Source organism: Nomascus leucogenys, chromosome 10 (genome assembly GCF_006542625.1).
Source record: "Nomascus leucogenys isolate Asia chromosome 10, Asia_NLE_v1, whole genome shotgun sequence".
Lineage (NCBI taxonomy): Eukaryota > Metazoa > Chordata > Mammalia > Primates > Hylobatidae > Nomascus > Nomascus leucogenys.
This window is the reverse complement of record NC_044390.1, coordinates 99,848,754-99,868,934: the sequence shown is the minus strand read 5'-3', so window position 1 is coordinate 99,868,934 and position 20,181 is coordinate 99,848,754. Positions and strand designations below refer to the sequence as shown.

Genomic DNA, 20,181 nt, shown 5'->3' with positions numbered 1-20,181 from the left:
GGCCGTCTTCAAGCAGAAGTGCAGTTCTGGGCTGTCTCTGCTTCACGGGTGGTGTTCTGATGACATCATCCACCTCTTCGCCTTAGGGTCCTGCCTTGGAGGATAAGCTTAGGCTTTGAAATGACTCCAAAATCAGCCTTTGTATATGTGAGGCTGTGACTCTGATTAACACTGCTGTTACCAGTGCCTGCTAGAAAGATTGTCAGCTGTGTTTTAAGTGTTTGTAGTTTTTGCTTGTTTTAAACTGGCGACTTTCATAAGATTTCTTATTGGTTTTACTTAAATGGAAAGGAAACATTGGCGGGCGCGGTGGCTCACGCCTGTAATCCCAGCACTCTGGGAGGCCGAGGCGGGTGAGTGGGGAGGAGTTTGAGACCAGGAGTTTGAGACCAGACTGGCCAACATGGTGAAACCCCATCTCTACTAAAAAGACCAAAAATTAGCCGGGTGTGGTGGTGGGTACCTGTAATCCCAGCTACTCAGGAGGCTGAAGCAGGAGAATCGCTTGAATCTGGTGGGTGGAGGTTGCAATGAGCCGAGATTGTGCGACTGAACTCCAGCCTGGGCAGCAGAGTGAGACTCTGTCTCAAAAAAAAAATAGAAGAGGAAATGTTACTGTCGTTACTACATAAATTCTACAGCCAGGAGTGTGGAGGTGCGGAGGGCAGGTTCACCTTAGTGTGTGGAGGTGCGGAGGGTGAGTTCACCTTAGAGCGTGGAGGTGCAGAGGGTGAGTTCACCTTAGTGTGTGGAGGTGCGGAGGGTGAGTTCACCTTAGTGTGTGGAGGAGTGGAGGGCAGGTTCACCTTAGTGTGTGGAGGTGCAGAGGGTGAGTTCACCTTAGTGTGTGGAGGTGCGGAGGGTGAGTTCACCTTAGTGTGTGGAGGTGCGGAGGGTGAGTTCACCTTAGTGTGTGGAGGTGCGGAGGGTGAGTTCACCTTAGAGCGTGGAGGTGCAGAGGGTGAGTTCACCTTAGTGTGTGGAGGTGCGGAGGGTGAGTTCACCTTAGTGTGTGGAGGAGTGGAGGGCAGGTTCACCTTAGTGTGTGGAGGTGCAGAGGGTGAGTTCACCTTAGTGTGTGGAGGTGCGGAGGGCGGGTTCACCTTAGTGTGTGGAGGTGCGGAGGGCGGGTTCACCTTAGAGCGTGGAGGTGCAGAGGGTGAGTTCACCTTAGTGTGTGGAGGTGCGGAGGGTGAGTTCACCTTAGTGTGTGGAGGTGCGGAGGGCGGGTTCACCTTAGAGTGTGGAGGTGCGGAGGGCGGGTTCACCTTAGTGTGTGGAGGTGCGGAGGGCGGGTTCACCTTAGAGTGTGGAGGCGTGGAGGGCAGGTTCACCTTACAGGGAGGACGTGGACACCAGAGGGGCTGTGGGCCTTATCCTGGCCACCCCGCCTGTGGGACGGGGCCCGTGGGCTGCTCCTCTCAGAGTGAAGCCTTTGTGGGATGAGAAAGTGCTGTGCTCATGAGTCTGGATCCTCTTCTCTCCTACTCCAGCTGCGTGTCTGAAAAGCGACGTCACCTTGTTGTTAAAGCCGTGGTGCTCCAGCGTGCTCTGTCTTTCCAGGTGCCGAGGTAAACAGAGCTTCCACGGAAGGAGAAAGCCCGGATGGACCTGGCCAGGGAGGCCTCTGTCAGAACGGGCCAACGCCACGCTTCCCAGATCCTCCGTCATCTCTCGATCCCACCACAAGCCCAGTGGGCCCTGATGCCTCTCCAGGTGTGGCTGGTTTCCATGACAACCTAAGGAAGTCTCAGGGAACTAGTGCTGAGGGCAGTGTTAGAAAAGAAGCTTTGCAGTCTCTCAGACTCAGTCTTCCTATGCAAGAAACGCAACTGTGTAAGCATCCGTTACCCCGCTTTTCCCACCCTCCACGTCCGCGTCGCTCAGCCCCTTGGGAGCAGGTGCCCTGTGCACTCGCTGTCTGAGCCGTTGTGTGCCTGTGCCTGCCGTGTGCCATTCGAGTCCCACGTGGGGCTGTGTGTTTAGCAAGGAGAGCTTCAAGTTAGGAATGAAGATGCAGTTGGAATCAAGGCTCTGCTATGGTCTGACTGGCAGCGGTGCTGATGCTTTTGCGTTAAGGGCCAGCCTGCATGTCCTGTGTCACCAAGGTGCTTGGTAAGCAGACCATGGGCATCCAGTCTGGTGTTTTTTTTTTTTTTTTTTGAGACAGAGTCTCTCTCTTTCGCCCAGGCCGGACTGCGGTGGCGCTATCTCGGCTCACTGCAAGCTCCGCTTCCCAGGTTCACGCCATTCTCCTGCCTCAGCCTCTCGAGTAGCTGGGACTACAGGCGCCTGCCACCACGCCCGGCTAATTTTTTGTATTTTTAGTAGAGACGGAGTTTCACCGTGTTAGCCAAGATGGTGTCGATCTCCTGATCTCGTGATCCACCCACCTTGGCCTCCCAGAGTGCCAGGATTACAGGTGTGAGCCACCGCGCCTGGCCTGTTTTGTTTTTTAATTAGAGTCAGGATCTTGCTCCGTCGCCCAGGCTGGAGTCCAGTGGCAGAGTCAGAGCTTACTGCAGCCTCTGCCTCCCAGGTTCAAGGGATCTTCCTGCCTCTGCCATCAAGTAGCTGGGACCACAGGTGCATGCCACCACACCTGGCTAATTTTAATTTTTTTTTTTTTTATAGAAATGGGGTCTCACCATGTTTCCTAGGCTGGTCTTGAACTCCTGGGCTCAAGTAATTGTCATACCTTGGCCTCCCAAAATGCTGGGAGGCATGAGCCACTGTGCCTGGCCTGCAGTATATTTTTAAAAATTTCTTAAAACTAAATAACAACAAAAAACCCCAAATTACTGAAATCAGACTGCATTTCACATGTGTTTATTTGAAACAATTCTGAAAACTTACTGCCAGCATTTAAGTTAAGAAGTAGCGTGTAAAAAATTCTAGATTCCTGATTTTTTTCAACTTAGTTTATTTACGTTTGGGGTCCTAAAGTTACAGATGTGTGAGCTCTGGCCCAGATGCATGTGTGGCAGCAGTGCTGGGTCTGCGAGCACGCCTTTGCGGGATGCCCCTGGTCACCTGTTCCTGCTGGCACCTAGCCCTGAGCCTATCTCCTGCGTCAGTGTTTGGTTGAAACCCTGCTTATTTTGCCGACTTACATAAATATCTGCCTGATGACTATAGGCCTGAATTTGCCACTTACGGTCTAGCCATCTGGACCACTTTCCCTTGTGAAAAGGACTAGAGATCTTTTCAGTGATAAAATGTATAAACCAATAATGGTACATTTACAGTGTAATTCTTGGTGACTGCTCAGATGTTAGGGATTACTTAGGACAGTAGCCGCTCATCTCCTCAGCATCCACGTGTAAGGAGGGTGCCATGTGTAAAGCGTTGCTGTGTGATTTCGCTTTCCTAGTCTGGTCGGCAACCAGGCCATCGGGCCGTGTCTGCTGATGGCTTAGGAAGGACGAGGCCACACACTCAGCCCTGGGAAGTGGAGCCCTGGATTTGTAAACTATAACATGTTGGCACGTACCACGCACCTCTTTCATCACCCACAATGAAAGGTCTGGGTTTTAGATATTTTACATTCTGGTTTTGGCTAAAAAGTTGTAAATTTTCCCCTCCTGTCCCAGAGCATGACCTCGGATTGGAGTCTCGTCTGTCTAGAAGCTGAGGTAACCCGCCCCCAGCCCTGGAGGGTGGAGCCTGTGTAGCATTTACTCTGCAGTGAGGCCTGGCGCCAGGCTTCAGCCGTTTGAGTATCGCCAGAGCCTTATCATAATGTGACTTGTTACTGCAGGAGCTGAGATGAGCTGTGTGTCAAAGCGGACCCCAAATGTAACTGAGCAAAGAAATGCACTCGGGGTCTCGTGACCCCACGACGGCTGAGCTCCTGTGGCTGGGTACTGCCTGTAACTCCACGTTGCCGGCTTTTCACCTGCTCCTCCCAGCAGGGTCATGAGAACCTGCTGTGAAGCCAGGGCAAGTTGCAGCGTGGTGAGAGCTGAGCCTGCCTCATAGCGCTCAGCACGGTCCAGCTTTGAACCCAGTTCTTTCTGTTGTTAAAAGGCAGTTGCTGCCGGGCACAGTGGCTCATGCCCATAATCCCAGCACTTTGAGAGGCCGAGGTGGGCAGATCACCTCAGGTTGGGAGTTGGAGACCGGCCTGACCAACATGAAGAAACCTTGTCTCTACTAAAAATACAAAAGTAGTCAGGCGTGGTGTTGCATGCCTGTAACCCCACCTACTTGGGAGGCTAGGGCAGGAGAATCGCTTGAACCCAGGAGGCAGAGGTTGCAGTGAGCCAAGATCACACCATTGCACTCCAGCCTGGGCAACAAGAACGAAACTCTGTCTCAAAAAATAAAGGGCCGGGCCCAGTGGCTCACGCCTGTAATCCCAGCACTTTGGGAGGCCGAGGTGGGTGGATCATGAGGTCAGGAGATTGAGACCATCCTGGCTAACATGGCGAAACCCCGTCTCTACTAAAAATAACAAAAAATTAGCCCGGCCTGGTGGCGGGCGCCTGTAGTCCCAGCTACCAGAGAGGCTGAGGCAGGAGGATGGCGTGAACCTGGGAGGCGGAGGTTGTAGTGAACTGAGATCATGCCACTGCACTCCAGCCTGGGTGACAGAGTGAGACTCCATCTCGAAAAAAAAAGGCACTTGCTGCCATTTCCTGTTTTACCAGGGGAATGCCCCAGGAGGGGTGTACTCTTCATGGGATCACAGACCCAGTGCCTGGCCACTGTGTCTCCTGTGAGGTAGATCCCGCCTGTGGTCAGTGTGCAGGGCTCACAGTTCTCTCTTGATCTAGAAATTGTCCTTCCAAACAAGATGGCTGTGCATTGTTTAGGTGTAAAATATATGGGTAATTAAGTACAAAATGACCAAGTTCTTGTGCCTGATTGTTCTGCGTCCTGGCATTTTATGAGTTTCCAAATTGCCATTTTCCCACTGCAGGCTCTACAGATTCTCCCCTGCCCCTGGAGAAGGAGGAGCAGGTCCGACTTCAGGCTCGGAAGTGGCTGGAAGAGCAGCTCAAACAGTACAGGGTGAAGCGCCAGCAGGAGAGGGTGAGTCTCCCTGTCCTGAACAAGCTCATGGAAAGCTTCCTGTGCCAGAGACAACTGTTGGTCCCACATAACCCGGGGACCCGCCACTGGCTTCTCTGAGCTGCCATGGGCTCAGGGGCCTTCTTTTGCAACAAGCACATTTTATTTCTAAATCTGCCAATTGAAAAGCAAAGAAAGCAAACACAGGTGACCTCAGAGATACTGTGGGTTCAGTTCTGGACCACCACAAAAATGTAAACATTGCAATAAAGCAAGTCCTACAACGTTTTTGGTTTCCTAGCGCATAAAGAAGTTACGTGTATGCACTACTGTCGTTTACTAAGTGTGCAGCAGCCCTGTGTCTAAATGAAACTGATGTATCCACATTAATTTGAAAATGCTTTATTACTAAAAAACGCTAATGATCATCTGAGCCTTCAGCAAGTCGTAATCTCTTTGCTGTTGGAACATCTTGCCTCAAGTTTGATGGCTGCTGACTGATCAGGGTGGTGGTTGCTGAAGGTTGGGCTGTGGTAATTTCTTAAAACCGCACTAAAGTTTACCATCTCTTACAAAAGATGTCTCTGTAACATGCGGTGCTATTTGATGGCATTTTACCCGTTCAGGTTTTATCCTGAGATTGCAGCAATTCAGTCCCATCTTCAGGCTCCACTTCTCATTCTAGTTCTCTTGCTGTTTCCACCACATCTGCAGTCAAATTCTCCACAGAAGTATTGAATCCCTCAAAGTTGTCTATGAGGGTAGAGATCAGCTTCTTCCACACTCTGTTGGTGTTGGTATTTTGACCCCTCCACCCAGGAATCATGAATGTTTTTAATGGCATCTAGAATGGTGAATCCTTTCCAGAAGGTTTTCAGTTTACTTTGCCCAGATCCGTGAGAGGAATCACTATGACTATGGCAGTTATACCCTTACAAAAGGTATTTCTTAAGTAATAAGACTTGAAAGTCAAAACTAGTCCTTGATCCGTGGGCTGCAGAAGGGACGTTGTGTCCGCAGGCAGGAAAGCAACATTCACCTCCTTGTACATCTCCCATCAGAGCTCTTAGGTGATCTGGCGTATTGTCAATGAGCAGTTAAAAAAAAAATATATATATATATACACACACACACATATATATACATATGTGTGTGTGTATATATGTGTGTGTGTGTGTGTGTGTATATGTATTTTGAGACAGAATCTCGCTTTGTCACCCAAGCAGGTGTGTAGTGGTGCAATCTTGGCCCACTGCAACCTCCGTCTCCTGAGTTCAAGCAATTCTCCAGCCTCAGCCTCCCGAGTAACTGGGATTAAAAGCGCGTGCCACCGTGCCCAGCTACTTTTTATTTATTTATTTATTTATTTATTTATTTATTTATTTATTTTTGAGAGACAGAGTCTCACTCTGTTGCCCAGGCTGGAGCGATCTCACTTCACTGCAACCTCCACCTCCGGGTTCCAGTGATTCTCCTGCCTCAGCCTCCTGAGCAGCTGGGACTACAGGCACCCGCCACCGCACCCAGCCTGTGTCATGTTTCAAAAGGATCTCTTCAGTAGAAGATGATCAATAAAATCACCAGCGTGTTCTTATACCTTTAAGGTTATGTTTTTAAATACTTTAATCTGGCTGGGTGCAGTGGCTCATACCTATAATCCCAGCACTGTGGGAGGGTGGGGCAGGCGGATTGCTTGAGGTCAGGAGTTTGAGACCAGCCTGGCCAACATGGAGAAACCCCATCTCTACTAAAAATACAAAAAATTAGCCGGATGTGGTGGCACACCCCTGTAGTCCTAGCTACTCAGGAGGCTCTGACAGGAGAACTGCTTGAACCCAGGAGGCGGAGGTTGCAGTGAGCCAAGATTGCAGCCTGGGTCCATCTCTAAATAAAAAATAAAAATGCGAGTATGAAAAATCAAGAGTTTTCCTAACAGTTATAAGATTAGTGGGAAATGTAACATTTATAACAACAGAAAGGATAAACTGAGAAGTAAGTTAGAATGGCCTCAGAGGGCCTGGGTTCTAGGTGGGGGTGGGGTAGCTGCTCTTTTGAGGGGCGTGCATGTAGGGTCCAGCCCCACAGGGTCAGTGGGTTTCTCCCCGTGTGCGGAGACGAGAGAGTATAGAAGTAAAGGCACAAGACAGAGATAAAAGACAGCTGGGCCCAGGGGACCACTACCACCAAGACGCGGAGACTGGTAATGGCCCCGAATGTCTGGCCACGCTGTTATTTATTGGATACAAAGCAAAAGGGGCAAGGTAAAGAGTGTAAGTCATCTCCAGTGATAGGTAAAGTCACGTGGGTCACGTGTCCACTGGACAGGGGGCCCTTCCCTGCCTGGCAGCCAAGGCAGAGAGAGAGAGGGGGAGAGAGAGAGAGCTTACACCATTATTTCTGCATATCAGAGACTTTTAGTACTTTCACTAATTTTGCTACTGTTATCTAAAAGGCAGAGCCAGGTGTACAGGATGGAACATGAAGGCGGACTAGGAGCCGTGACCACTGAAGCACAGCATCACAGGGAGACGGTTAGGCCTCCGGATAACTGCGGGCGGGCCTGACTGATGTCACGCCCTCCACAAGAGGTGGAGGAGCAGAGTCTTCTCTAAACTCCCCCGGGGAAAGGGAGACTCTCTTTCCCGGTCTGCTAAGTAGCGGGTGTTTTTCCTTGACACTGAGGCTACCGCTAGACCACGGTCCGCCTGGCAACGGGCGTCTTCCCAGATGCTGGTGTTACTGCTAGACCAAGGAGCCCTCTGGTGGTCCTGTCTGGGCATAACAGAAGGCTCGCACTCTTGTCTTCTGGTCACTTCTCACTATGTCCCCTCAGCTCCTATCTCTGTATGGCCTGGTTTTTCCTAGGTTATGATTGTGGAGTGAAGATTATTATAATATTGGAATAAAGAGTAATTGCTACAAACTAATGATTAATGATATTCATAATATAATCATGTCTATGATCTATATCTAGTATAACTATTCTTTTTTTTTTTTTTTTTTTTTTTTTTGAGACAGAGTCTCGCTCTGTTGCCCAGGCTGGAGTGAGTGGTGCGATCTCGGCTCACTGCAAGCTCCGCCTGCCGGGTTTACGCCATTCTCCTGCCTCAGCTTCCCGAGTAGCTGGGACTACAGGCGCCTGCCACCACGCCCGGCTAATTTTTTGTTTTTTAGTACAGACGGGGTTTCGCCGTGTTAGCCAGGATGGTCTCGATCTCCTGACCTTGTGATCCGCCCGCCTCGGCCTCCCAAAGTGCTGGGATTACAGACGTGAGCCACCGTGCCCAGCCTATATCTAGTATAACTATTCTTATTTTATATATTTTATTATACTGGAACAGCTCATGCCCTCAGTCTCTTGCCTCGGCACGTGGGTGGCTTGCTGCCCACACGTGCAAGCAGATGTGGGCAGACAGAGGAAATTATAGATTTAAGGTGGTTATGGTTCAACAGAATGTTCTTCCTTTTTGAAGAAAAATTTTTTTTTTTAATTTTTATTTTTTGGAGACAGGGTCTCACTCTGTCACCTAGGCTGGAGTGCAGTGGCATGATCTCGGCTCATTACAACCTCTGTCTCCTGGGTTCAAGCGATTTTCCTGCCTCATCCTCCCAAGTAGCTGAGATTACAGGTGTGTGCCACCACGCCTGGCTCATTTTTTTGTATTTTTAGTAGAGACAGGGGTTTCAACATGTTGGCCAGCCTGGTCTTGAACTCCTGACCTCAAATGATCTGCCCGCCTCAGCCTCCCAAAGTGTTGGGATTACAGGTGTGAGCCACCGCGCCCGGCCTTGAAGAAAATTTCTATGTTTATCCAAAAAAATAAACTGGAGAGTAGCCAGGAAAGTTCTGATGAGGAGGTACTTGCTGGGAGGTGTTTTAAACGTGTTGAGGTCACAGTCACTGAAGAGTGTGCTTTAGACCAGAGGTGGTCATGCTGGTCACTGGAGTAGGGCCTTGCAGCAGTGAGACCACCGAGGATCGGAGGCCTGGCTGCACCCTGTGTGGTGAGGGCCTGGGGAGGTGGTGCTCTCTGGTTGTCAGCAGAGGGAGTAGTAATCGGTGCCACCTTTCTGAATGGCAATTTTAAGAATGCTGCTTGTGGATTTTAAATGTAATTTTTGTACTTTTGTTTTCTTCTCAGTCCAGTCAACCTGCAACCAAAACGAGACTTTTTAGCACGCTTGATCCTGAGCTCATGTTAAACCCAGAAAACTTACCAAGGGCCAGTACCCTGGCTATGACAAAAGAATATTCCTTCCTGCGCACCAGTGTCCCTCGGGGGCCGAAGGTGGGCAGCCTGGGGCTTCCGGCACATCCTAGGGAGAAAAAAAGTTCCAAATCAAGCAAAATCCGGTCTCTGGCCGATTACAGAACTGAAGATTCAAATGCTGGGAATTCCGGGGGAAATGTCCCGGCTCCCGATTCTACCAAGGGTTCCCTGAAGCAGAACAGAAGCAGCGCGGCGTCCGTCGTGTCTGAGATCAGCCTGTCCCCCGACACTGACGACCGTCTGGAGAACACCTCCCTGGCTGGAGACAGCGTGTCTGAGGTGGATGGAAATGACAGCGACAGCTCATCGTACAGCAGCGCCTCCACCCGAGGGACCTATGGCGTTCTGTCAAAGACGGTGGGCACGCAGGACACCCCCTATATGGTCAACGGCCAGGAGATTCCTGCGGATACCCTGGGCCAGTTCCCCTCGATTAAGGACGTCCTCCAGGCCGCAGCCGCTGAGCACCAAGACCAGGGGCAGGAGGTCAATGGGGAGGTGCGGAGTCGGAGAGACAGCATCTGCAGCAGGTGGTGGGGACAGCAGAGGTGGGCGGGGCGGGTGGAGGTGGGCGGGGTGGGTGGGGCCAACAGAGGGGGCGGGGCGGGGGAGGGGGGCGGGGCGGGCAGAGGGCCTGGCCTTAGAGGGTGCTTCCCAGGCCCAGTGCTCTCTGCACTGGAACAGGCGATACACAGCTTTTCTTCCTGATTCTATCCTTAGTCTTGACATGAACATTTCATTGATAACAAGTCTGCTGCTTTTTAAGCAGTAGAATTAGATCTAATCAGCAATCGTCTGTGTTATTAAAATATCCAGTCTCCCGCTGACATGGACTTGTCGCTAAGCTGCACGACACTTGCATGTCTCATGTTTCCGTAACAGTTCCCGCTGTGTGAGGTGCCGACTGTTGGCAGGAATGTTCATCTGTGCATTCATGCAAGCCTTAGCTCTCTACTTAAGTCTCTTACTTAATTTTTAAAAATTAGGAGAGAGCAGCAGGGGTGTGTGGAATTTGGAGAATGTGGAGGAGTGTGAAGGAAAATAAGGATGGCTCGCACAGGCCTAACCCGTGCCTTTGTCCCCAGCGTGTCCTTGGAGAGCTCTGCAGCAGAAACACAGGAGGAGATGCTGCAGGTTCTCAAAGAGAAAATGCGACTCGAAGGACAGCTGGAAGCCTTGTCACTGGAGGCGAGTCAGGTAACGGACGTTCGACTGACGTCTTAGCGTGTGGCGAAGTCGGAAAGCATGTGTGGCTCCTCTGTTGGGTACGAGGTTTCACAGATGTGGTTGGGACTCAGCCGCCGCAGCATGTGTGGCAGCTGAGTGTTCTGCATCTTTACGTTTTTTTGTCTACTTGTCAGCCTTAGAAAGAGGTGTGAGTTTTCTGCCTCATCATGCATGGGTCCGTTTCTCCCTGCATCTCTGCCAGAGTATTTCCTAGATGTTATGTGTCTCACAGTCCGTAAGAGTCAAATTCTTTTGGTGGGTTGCAGCTTTTTCTGGCATCGTGAACGTTTTTTCTTTGTAGTGGTTTCTGCTTTTTCTGATACTAGTTTTGCTATATGAGAAAAAGCTGCACACGCTGGCTTGGTTAGCATGTGCCAGAAACATCATTTTCCATCCCTTATTTCAGCTCTCCTTTGTCATTTTGTTGTATGCACTTTATCCATAGTGAAGAGCTAGGTATTTCTCTTCTGTCAACAGTTTAGTAAATCTGTTCAGTGGGGTTCACCTGTCCACTTCTGGTGTGGGAGCATGAGAATGCACCCAGGCCCTGAGGTGACAGAGCTGAGGGAGCCTCCTGTGGTGATCGAGGCTGCAGAGCAGGGCCGGAGCTGCTCATAGTGCCAGGAGCTTGCCTTACTAAATGCACGCCTCATGTCGAAGATGGTTTTCTCATACAACGTGGTCCTTGGACACAGACCAACCAGTTTGTGATACCTAAAGCTGTGTCTACAGAAGAGGTGATTTCAGCTGTTTTGAGGCTAATTCTGGTTGTATGGTCGTTACTTCTCCAGTGTTACAGAGTGAGCCTCCCACTGTCGGATGCATTTCCCTTCTTCTGTGTAGCCACTCTCTCGAACGGTGGCTTTGCTGTCACTGCACTGTCTTGTCCTCCTGGGATCACTGATTGGTCCTTCGGTTGCGTCCACACCAAGATTGAGAGGGTTGTTTCAGGTGTGGTGGTTGCTGGCCCCTTGCTTTAGGGTCTCCTGGAGTTTGTGGAGTTCCGCAATTGCTTTGGGTGTTTGTTGTCTTGGCGATGTGTGAACTGGATCCCCGCCCCTGTTGGCCTTAGCGTGGGGGCAGGGGGTGGGGCCATTTCCTCTGGTGATTCTCTGCTGCTCCTGGGGCCACACAGCACTGCCGTGGCCACTCAGGACTGTGCTGTGTCCCATGGCTCTGGCTGGAGCCACACTTAGGAGGCAGCCGCTTTTCCCTGCCTGCGTTTTTTGCCCATTTCCCCCCAGATCCGAATCCACTTTTAATCTTTCAGGGGTCCCTCTACACGTCTGGCATTCTGTGTGTGTGCACCCATGTACACCTTTGGTGTTTTGAACACGTTTCCAGTGTCCTCGCAGGAGACGGGTGCTTCCCCAGCCCTGCCCTAGCATTGCCCTGTGCAGGTGCAATTGGGCCCAGAACCAGTGCAGGCTCTGTGTGCATCCTGGGCCTGTTTGGGAAGTTGCCTTTTTCTGGGACAGCTGTGCTGGGAGAGTGCCTGGGGGTCTTGGGGTCCCCTGTCAGGTCCTGGGAGAGCGCCTGGGGGTCTCGGGGTCCCCTGTCAGGCCCTGGGAGAGCACCTGGGGGTCTCGGGGCCCCCTGTCAGGCCCTGGGAGAGCGCCTGGGGGTCTCGTGGTCCCCTGTCAGGCCCTGGGAGAGCGCCTGGGGGTCTCGGGGCCCCCTGTCAGGCCCTGGGAGAGCACCTGGGGGTCTCGGGGTCCCCTGTCAGGCCCTGACTGACTCGCCGGTTGTGTTCCTGTTAATACACTGGATGGAAGTGACTCGTTTTCTGAAAGTCGTTGTGGTTGTTGGGATCTTTTCAGGCACTTAAAGAGAAGGCTGAGCTGCAGGCCCAGCTGGCTGCCCTCAGCACGAAGCTGCAGGCGCAGGTGGAGTGCAGCCACAGCAGCCAGCAGCGGCAGGACTCACTGAGCTCGGAGGTGGACACTTTGAAGCAGTCGTGCTGGGACCTGGAGCGAGCCATGACCGACCTGCAGAACATGCTGGAGGCAAAAAATGCCAGCCTGGCGTCGTCCAACAACGACTTGCAGGTGGCTGAGGAGCAGTACCAGAGGCTCATGGCCAAGGTAGAGGACATGCAGAGGAGCATGCTCAGCAAGGACAACACAGGTGAGGCCGGCCCTGGCCACGCCCTCCCCCTCCCTGACTGGTCCTTGCTGCTCCTTCCTCCTTCCCTGACTGGTCCCCACCACGCCCTCCGCCTTCCCCGCCCACGCCTTCCTCCTTCCCTGACTGGTCCCCACCACGCCCTCCTCCCTGGTGCTGACAGCTCTGTCGGCATATGATTGTGCCTGTGAGGGTTGCATTGGTTTATAATTTACACATAAGGAGGCTGCTTTTCTAAAGGAAATACAATTTTTAGTTGAACTTGTGGAATTGTGTACATTTTTGCGTGCACATCCAGGGGAATGAATTAGGTCTTGGAGATTGACCTTGGACCCTGGACTATCTGCGGTGATCATTTCCACACATCCTGCCTCAAAAATCCAGTGTTATTTGGGAGTGTAGAGCTGCCCACTTATTCCACAGAATTGCAGATTCCATTTAAAATATTCAAGAACAGCTCCTTGACTGTCCATCTGGCAACCTTTTCTCCCTGGATGCAGTGCGTCGGTCCAGCTGCCTCCCTGTAGGGCTCGCCCAGAGAGTACAAATAGGGCAGTGGATTGCGGAAACCGCGGCGGGCTTCCATGTGGCTCGGCAGCACACCTTCCGCCCCCTCGGTCCCTGCCCGGGCCAGTCCCAGAGCTCATACTCCAGTGACCAGCAGGCACGGAGAAGACTCTGGTTGGCCTGCTCAGAGCAAGCGTGAACAGGAGTGGGAAGGAGAGGGCGAAGCAGGGTGGGAAGATTGAAGACAAAGCCCGAGGGTGTAGAGTGACCCGGGTCCAGAGTCCTCCCAGGGAGGCCGCTTGGTGGGCTCATGTCTCAGGACTTGGGATCGCCTGAGCGAGGGGGCCCTGGTGCAGCTGCCGTGAGGGCCGACTCCACGTGAGCCGGTCCGTCCATGAGGCTGTGAGACTGGGTCTTGGATCTGACGACACAGAGGAAGGTGACAAGCTGGCATCACAGAGGCTGCGTTCTAATACTGGGAAAGAGAAAGCCGGCTGAGAGGCAGTAGTACTCTTGTAATCGCTTTGTATTTTAGTCCTTGAGCATTTCGTAATACCCAATCCCTTAGGAAAACCATGAAACCCAAAAAGTTCTCAACACTAAAGTAGTTTGGGGCCCTGTGGGTCGCCACGCTTCACTTGACGAGTGATCGGGGGGTGGCAAAACCAACCTGAACTTTGGTGAGGCTGCCCAGTCCTGACCAGTGGGTTTACGTTGGAATCAGCCACACAGATACCCTTGCTGTTTGTTGATGGCTGGTAGACATCGTTGGGTCGAAGACAGAGCCTTGGCGTCCATGACAGTTTTCCCAGATTTCCTAAGTGTGAATTTGCCGACTTGATTAAATTTGAACCCCAAACTCAGTATTCGTGGACACGTGTGGAGCAGCAGAGCACGTGAGTCATCCTGGGCGCCCGCCGAGGAGGACGGGATGCTCTGCCTGGCCACAGGCAGGAGTTCTTTCCAGGGCCATGTTTACATTTTTGTGCTTTTGGGAGTAATTTTGTGGTTAAAGATGGCCCCAAACACTGTCTAGTGTTTTTTGTTGTTGTTGTTGTTTTTTGTTTTTGAGACGGAGTTTCACTCTTGTTGCCCAGGCTGGAGTGCAATGGCGCTATCTTGACTCACCACAACCTCCGCCTCCCAAGTTCAAGCGATTCTTCTGCCTCAGCCTCCCGAGTAGCTGGTATTACAGGCGTCTGCCACCATGCCCAGCTAATTTTGTATTTTTATTAGAGACGGGGTTTCTCCATGTTGGCCAGGCTGGTCTCGAACTCCCGACCTCAGGTGATCCGCCCGCCTCGGCCTCCCAAAGTGCTGGGATTACAGGCATGAGCCACTGTGCCCGGCCAACACTGTCTAGTGTTTTTAAACACAGAGAGGATGTGAGGTGTTTCATGGAGAAGATGTACTTCATTTTCTTCTTTTGGTTTATTTTTTCAATTCATCCTGTTTCTATTTTTTTAATTTTATTTTTGTTTTTAAAAATTCATTTGTCTTTGAGATGGGTTGCTCTGTTGCCTAAGCTGGAGTGCAGCAGTGCAGTTGTGGCTCCCTGCAGCCTCAAACTCCTGGGCTCATGGGATCCGCCCGCCTCAGCCTCCCAAGTGGCTGAGACCACAGGTGCATGCCACCCCGCCTGGCTAATTTTTTTTTTGTTGGGGGGGATCTTGCCGTGTTGTCCAGGCTGGTCTGGATCTCCTGGGCGTGCACCCCCGTGCCCCTTGCACCCCCGTGCCCGGCCAGTGTTATTTCCTAGAGAATCTTTGCTCAGGTTTGTTGGCCGAGTTGCTGTTGGCCGTGAGCTCAGTGTGAATGAATCGACACTGTTTATTGAATCGGTGTCGTAAATGGAAACACTGAACAGAGGTTATGTATTGATGAGCTGGTGAAGATGCTGTGAGCAGAGGCCTGCAGGAACCTCACCCTGCATTTCTGCCAGGAGCAGCATCTCTCAGCGCCCACTAATGCCGTGTTCACGGCGACTTCATGGAGTCAACTACGTGGAATAACCGGAACTGACTCTTTCTTGGTCTCCCCTGAGAGTCCCGCCTTGTGTCCCGCATGTGCGGAGCTGCGGACTCCCCTGTTGGCTGTCGCTGGCCTGAGCCACTGTGCTTGCCCCATTTCAGTGCACGACCTGCGACAGCAGATGACAGCCTTGCAGAGCCAGCTTCAGCAGGTGCAGCTGGAGCGGTCGACGCTGACCAGCAAGCTGAAGGCGTCGCAGGCGGAGATCTCGTCCCTGCAGAGTGTCCGGCAGTGGTACCAGCAGCAGCTTGCCCTGGCACAGGAGGCCCGCGTCAGGCTGCAGGGTGAGATGGCCCACATCCAGGTACGGCCCCCGTCTACCTTCCAGGGCAGGCCACGCTTCTTGTCTTCGTGTAGAATGGTGCTTTTTCTGAAGATTTTTCTGTTTTTAGAGTTCACAGACATGTTTTTGTTTTTAACCTGCTGTCTAGCCCACCCCGTGTCCCATGTAGGACATGTCCTATGCAGGACCTTCTGACATGGGAGTCCCACAGCAGCCTCTGCCAGCATTTTCAGTTCCAAAGCCTCTCTTGCTGGGCACAGTGGCGCATGCCTGTGAATCCCTACCTGCCTGGGTCTCGGGACCCTCCCACCTCAGCCTCCCCATTCTACTGTGATGTCTCACAGGCGTGCAGCGCCAATGGGGTTCTCTTCCCGGTTGGAGCTTTTCCTTTCCCTGCTGCCCGAGCCCTCAGTGATACACAGGGACCACGTCTTTCCAGCAGGCCTTGCATTTTCTACGTCCTGTTGGAAAACACTTTCCTCTCCCGTCCGCTCGTTCGTGGGCACAGCCCATGTCCAGCTTGGTCCTGCATATGTGGGAGCGTGTGTCCGTCCAGGCCTGCGCCTCAGCCCACAGCAACTGCTTCGTGTGCTGGAGATGCCCGGACCGACAGGCGAATGGTTCGAGTGCACCTTGATCCGAGTCTCAGCACCTAGACTAATTAGAATGACTTCAGAGATGCTGAAGAGTACCTTTGGTCAGCCTCAGTCTTTTTGTTTTTGGTTTTTTTTTGAGACCGTGTCTCACTCCGTCACCCAGGCTGGAGAACAGTGGTGCGACCTCAGCTCACTGCAGCCTCAACCTCTCAGACTCAAGCGATTCTCCTACCTCAGCCTCAACTAGCTGGGATCACAGGCATGTGCCACCATGCCCGGCTAAGTTTTGTATTTTTTGTAGAGACAGGGTTTTGCCATGTTGCCCAGGCTGGCCTCGAACTCCTGGGCTCAAGTGATGCCTGCCTCAGCCTCCCAAAGTGTTGGGATTACAGGCGTGAGCCACCGCACCTGGCCTATTATTTTTTAATTAGCTGTGGAATTTTTTTTTCCCAGATAAAATATTACAAATTTATTAAAACTTTATTTCTCAAGAGGGGAATGTGAAATACTAATTCCACCAAATGTTCCTTTTACATCTAGAGTTACAAATATACACAATAGAAGTTTTCTTCAATTTTTGTTACTTTTTGGTTTGTTTGTTTTGAGATGGAGTCTTGCCCTGTCTCCCAGGCTGGAGTACAGTGGTGTGATCTCGGCTCACTGCAACCTCTGTCTCCTGGGTTCAAGTGATTCTCCTGCCTCAGCCTCCCAAGTAGCTGGGATTACAGGCGCCTGCCACCATCCCCGGCTAATTTTTGTATTTTTAGTAGAGACAGGGTTTCACCATCTTGGCCAAGCTCGTCTCGAACTCCTGACCTTGTGACCCGCCTTCCTCAGCCTCCCAAAGTGCTGGGATTACAGGCGTGAGCCACCACACTCGACCTATTACATATTTTTTAAGCCAAAGAACAATACAGAAAAGCATTTGTTTTACTTACAACATAACTTGGAAACAAATCAGTATATAAATTAATACACTTTTTTAAAGCTGCAGTGCACTTACCTGAGGTAGTATTTAAAGACGTAGGCCAAGCTAGGTGTATTTTAGAAGTATAGTTTGGGCCAGGTGCAGTAGCTCATGCCTGTAATCCTAGCACTTTGAGAGGCCGAGACGGGCTGATCACTTGAGGCCAGGAGTTCAAGACCAGCCTGGCTAACATGGCGAAACCCCATCTCTACTAAAAATGCAACAGTTAGCCAGGTGTGGTGGCGAGTGCCTGTAGTCCCAGCTACTTGGGAGGCTGAGGCATGAGACGTGCTTGAATCCGGGAGGCAGAGGTTGTAGTGAGCCAAGATTGTGCCACAGCACTCCACACTTCAGCCTGGGCAACAGAGCCAGACTTTGTCTCAAAAAAAAAAACACAAAAAAACAACAACAAGGAAGTGTGGTGGTGTAGCCTGGACAACAAAAAGAGAGGAAGCTTCAAAGCAGTGGTGGCTCCAGAGCCCTATCTGCTTTTTTTTTCGGAGACAGGGTCTTGCCCTGTCACCCAGGCTGCTGGAATTCAGTGTTACCATCATAGCTCCCTGCAGCCTTGACCTCTTGGGCTCAAACAGTCCTCCTGCCTCAGCCCCCCAAGTAGCTGGGACATAGGTGAACGCCATTACACTTGGCTAATTGTTTAAAAATCTTCTGTAAGGACAGGGTTTCGCTATGTTGCCTAAGCAGGTTTTGAACTCCTGGGCTCACGTGATCCTCCTGCCTCAGCTTCCCAGCGTGCTGGGATTACAGGATGAGCCACTGCCGGGCCCTCACTGCTTTTTCCAAATACCTTTGGGACCCAGGTTCAGCATTCCTCAATCAGAGTTTTTAATACATTTTTTTGGTACCCAAATGTATCCCTTCATTCCCAGTAACGTTCAGGAAGGAGGAGAATTCCAGGCAGTCTGTCTGCTTTCATGGTCTCGAAACACAGTCCCAGCAAAGGCTGTGTTCCCTGGCTCTGTGCACCTTCTCCTGAGGTCCCGGAGCCTGTGGCTGCTGTCACGTCTCACACTGCACTCCAGGAAGCAGCATGGAGCTAGAGGCGACGCGGGCAGGTCCAGCCGCAGGCCCCAGGCTGTCCTCACACCTCCTTTTCAGTGCTGCTTCCCTTGACTGACACCGTCCTCCTCAGCGCCATGGTACTGGGCTTTTTCACGAGACGCTTGGCCAGGGTGGGCCTGAGCACCTCGGGGTCTGGGCCGGGCCCTAGCTGGGCTGTAAAGGCTGCATCCCTGAAATGGCACCTGTCGGGCGTCTGGCTGAGGGCAGGCCCTGGTGTGTGTCTGGCTGGATTTGGTCAGTTAAGATAAGGCTCCTCACCCATAGGGGCTCACAGATGCCTTGTCAGTGGGGACTTGTGGGTAGGTGCTGCTACAAACCGCAGTCTGATGAGGTACAAACAGCATGATGAGCGCTGGCTGATGGCCCGCCCTCCCACTCAGGCACACAGAGCCCAGACAGCACATATTCTGAGGTGGGAAGACGTGTGGTGGGTAGTGGGGCTTGCGTGGGAGACACTGAGGGGGCAGCCAGTGACCCTCACCCTGGGGCCTCCAGGGACAGGCTGGTCTGCATTTCTTGCTTGAAATTGAGCAACTTTTTACTTTGTGGTTTTTTTTTTTAAGGTTGGACAGATGACCCAGGCAGGTCTCCTGGAGCACCTGAAACTCGAGAATGTGTCCCTGTCCCAGCAGCTGACGGAAACTCAGCACAGGTCCATGAAGGAGAAGGGGCGCATTGCGGCACAGCTGCAGGGCATTGAGGTGAGGCTGCGGCCAGGGCCGTGGAAGGTTAGGAGAACATACGCATACACAGACATAGATACCGTGTGTTTTTTCTTACATGTTCTATCTCTCTGTGTGTATCTCAAATATTCTCATGGATGGCCTGCAGTGACCACTCGTTAAGGCTTTGGGACCGCCCCCCCCGCCCCCACCCCTCATCCCTCACCTGTGGGGGCTTAGTGCAGTGAGTACTTGCGGCTCTTTTCCTGCAAGCCCCGCCTCGGGCCTAGGCCCCCGGCCATCAGTCATTGCCAGTCAGGGATGGTGCTGGGTACAGAGTGGGTAAGGAGGAAGGGGCCAGTGCGTTTGTGCCTGACAGCCTGTCGAAGCCTAGTGATGAGAGGATTTTCTTTGCTTTCTGAGCACTCAGCCTGCATTGCCATTTAACCCTCCAGCAACCACACGCTGTCAAGGTCATGGCCGCTGCCTGCACAGCCGTCTCCAGAGGACAGAAATGCAGCAGCCTTGATAGCTGTTCTCCTTTAGCTATCAAGGGGCCCTGGACAATTTCTTACCTCTCTGAGCCTCGTTGTCATCTTTTTTTTTTTTTTTTGAGGTGGAATTTTGCTTTTGTCGCCCAGGGTGGAGTGCAGTGGTGCGATCTCGGCTCACTGCAACCTCCACCTACCAAGTTCAAGCGATTCTCCTGCCTCAGCCTCCCGAGTAGCTGGGATTACAGGCGCTCATCACCACACCCTGCTAATTTTTTGTATTTTTAGTAGAGATGGGGTCTCACCATGTTGGCCAGGCCAGTCTCAAACTCTTGACCTCAGGTGATTCGCCTGCCTCGGCCTCCCAAATTCCTGGGATTACAGGCGTGAGTCTCATCTTTATAAAATGGGGATAGTGTCACCTACTTGATAGCCTTGTGGAAAAATTAAAGAAGAAGAAATGGTGTAAAACCCCAAGGCAGTGTGTGGAGGGAGGTTCTGTGCTGGGTGCTGCTGGGCTGGTCTCGTTGCCGACCTTTCCAGTCGTACAGGGAGCTCTCTGCAGCCTCACGTGGTTTCTCATCTCCTGCGACTGCCCCCACCTCTCTGTGGCATTAGCTGGGCCGCCTGGCTGGGAATGACAAGAATCACGTTGCATCAGCCATAGTGCTTCAAGGGCTTAGTAGAGAAGAATTGAAAAGAATTTCAAGTTAGGAATTTGTGTTTTCCCTAAGAAGTGTACCCCGATGTGAGGGCTCATCCATAGCCAGAATGCAGGCTGTGTTCACTGCGGGGGCCTCTGGTCTCTTACCCGGTAGCACCAAGCACCGCTCTTGTGAGAGCATGTCCGGGTCTCACTCCCGAAAGGAGGCACCTGTCGCCACACGAGAAAGTCGGGGAGGCTCTGCTCACCAGTGGGTCCGAGT

General features: G+C 52.0%; 1 protein-coding gene across 3 annotated transcripts in view; it reads left to right on the top strand.

Annotated features, from left to right (window-relative positions):
• Positions 1-20,181, top strand: part of GOLGA3 (golgin A3) — a 53,842-nt gene that overhangs the window by 8,905 nt on the left and 24,756 nt on the right. For 2 of the 3 annotated variants that reach the window (XM_030821745.1, XM_030821744.1), the window contains exons 3-9: positions 1,564-1,836; positions 4,925-5,037; positions 9,159-9,817; positions 10,373-10,484; positions 12,335-12,641; positions 15,278-15,480; positions 18,666-18,803. In XM_030821745.1, the coding sequence (XP_030677605.1) occupies positions 1,564-1,836; positions 4,925-5,037; positions 9,159-9,817; positions 10,373-10,484; positions 12,335-12,641; positions 15,278-15,480; positions 18,666-18,803 (1,805 nt within the window). The remainder of the gene's footprint in view (positions 1-1,563; positions 1,837-4,924; positions 5,038-9,158; positions 9,818-10,372; positions 10,485-12,334; positions 12,642-15,277; positions 15,481-18,665; positions 18,804-20,181) is intronic. The other variant, XM_030821746.1, reaches the window with a different exon arrangement.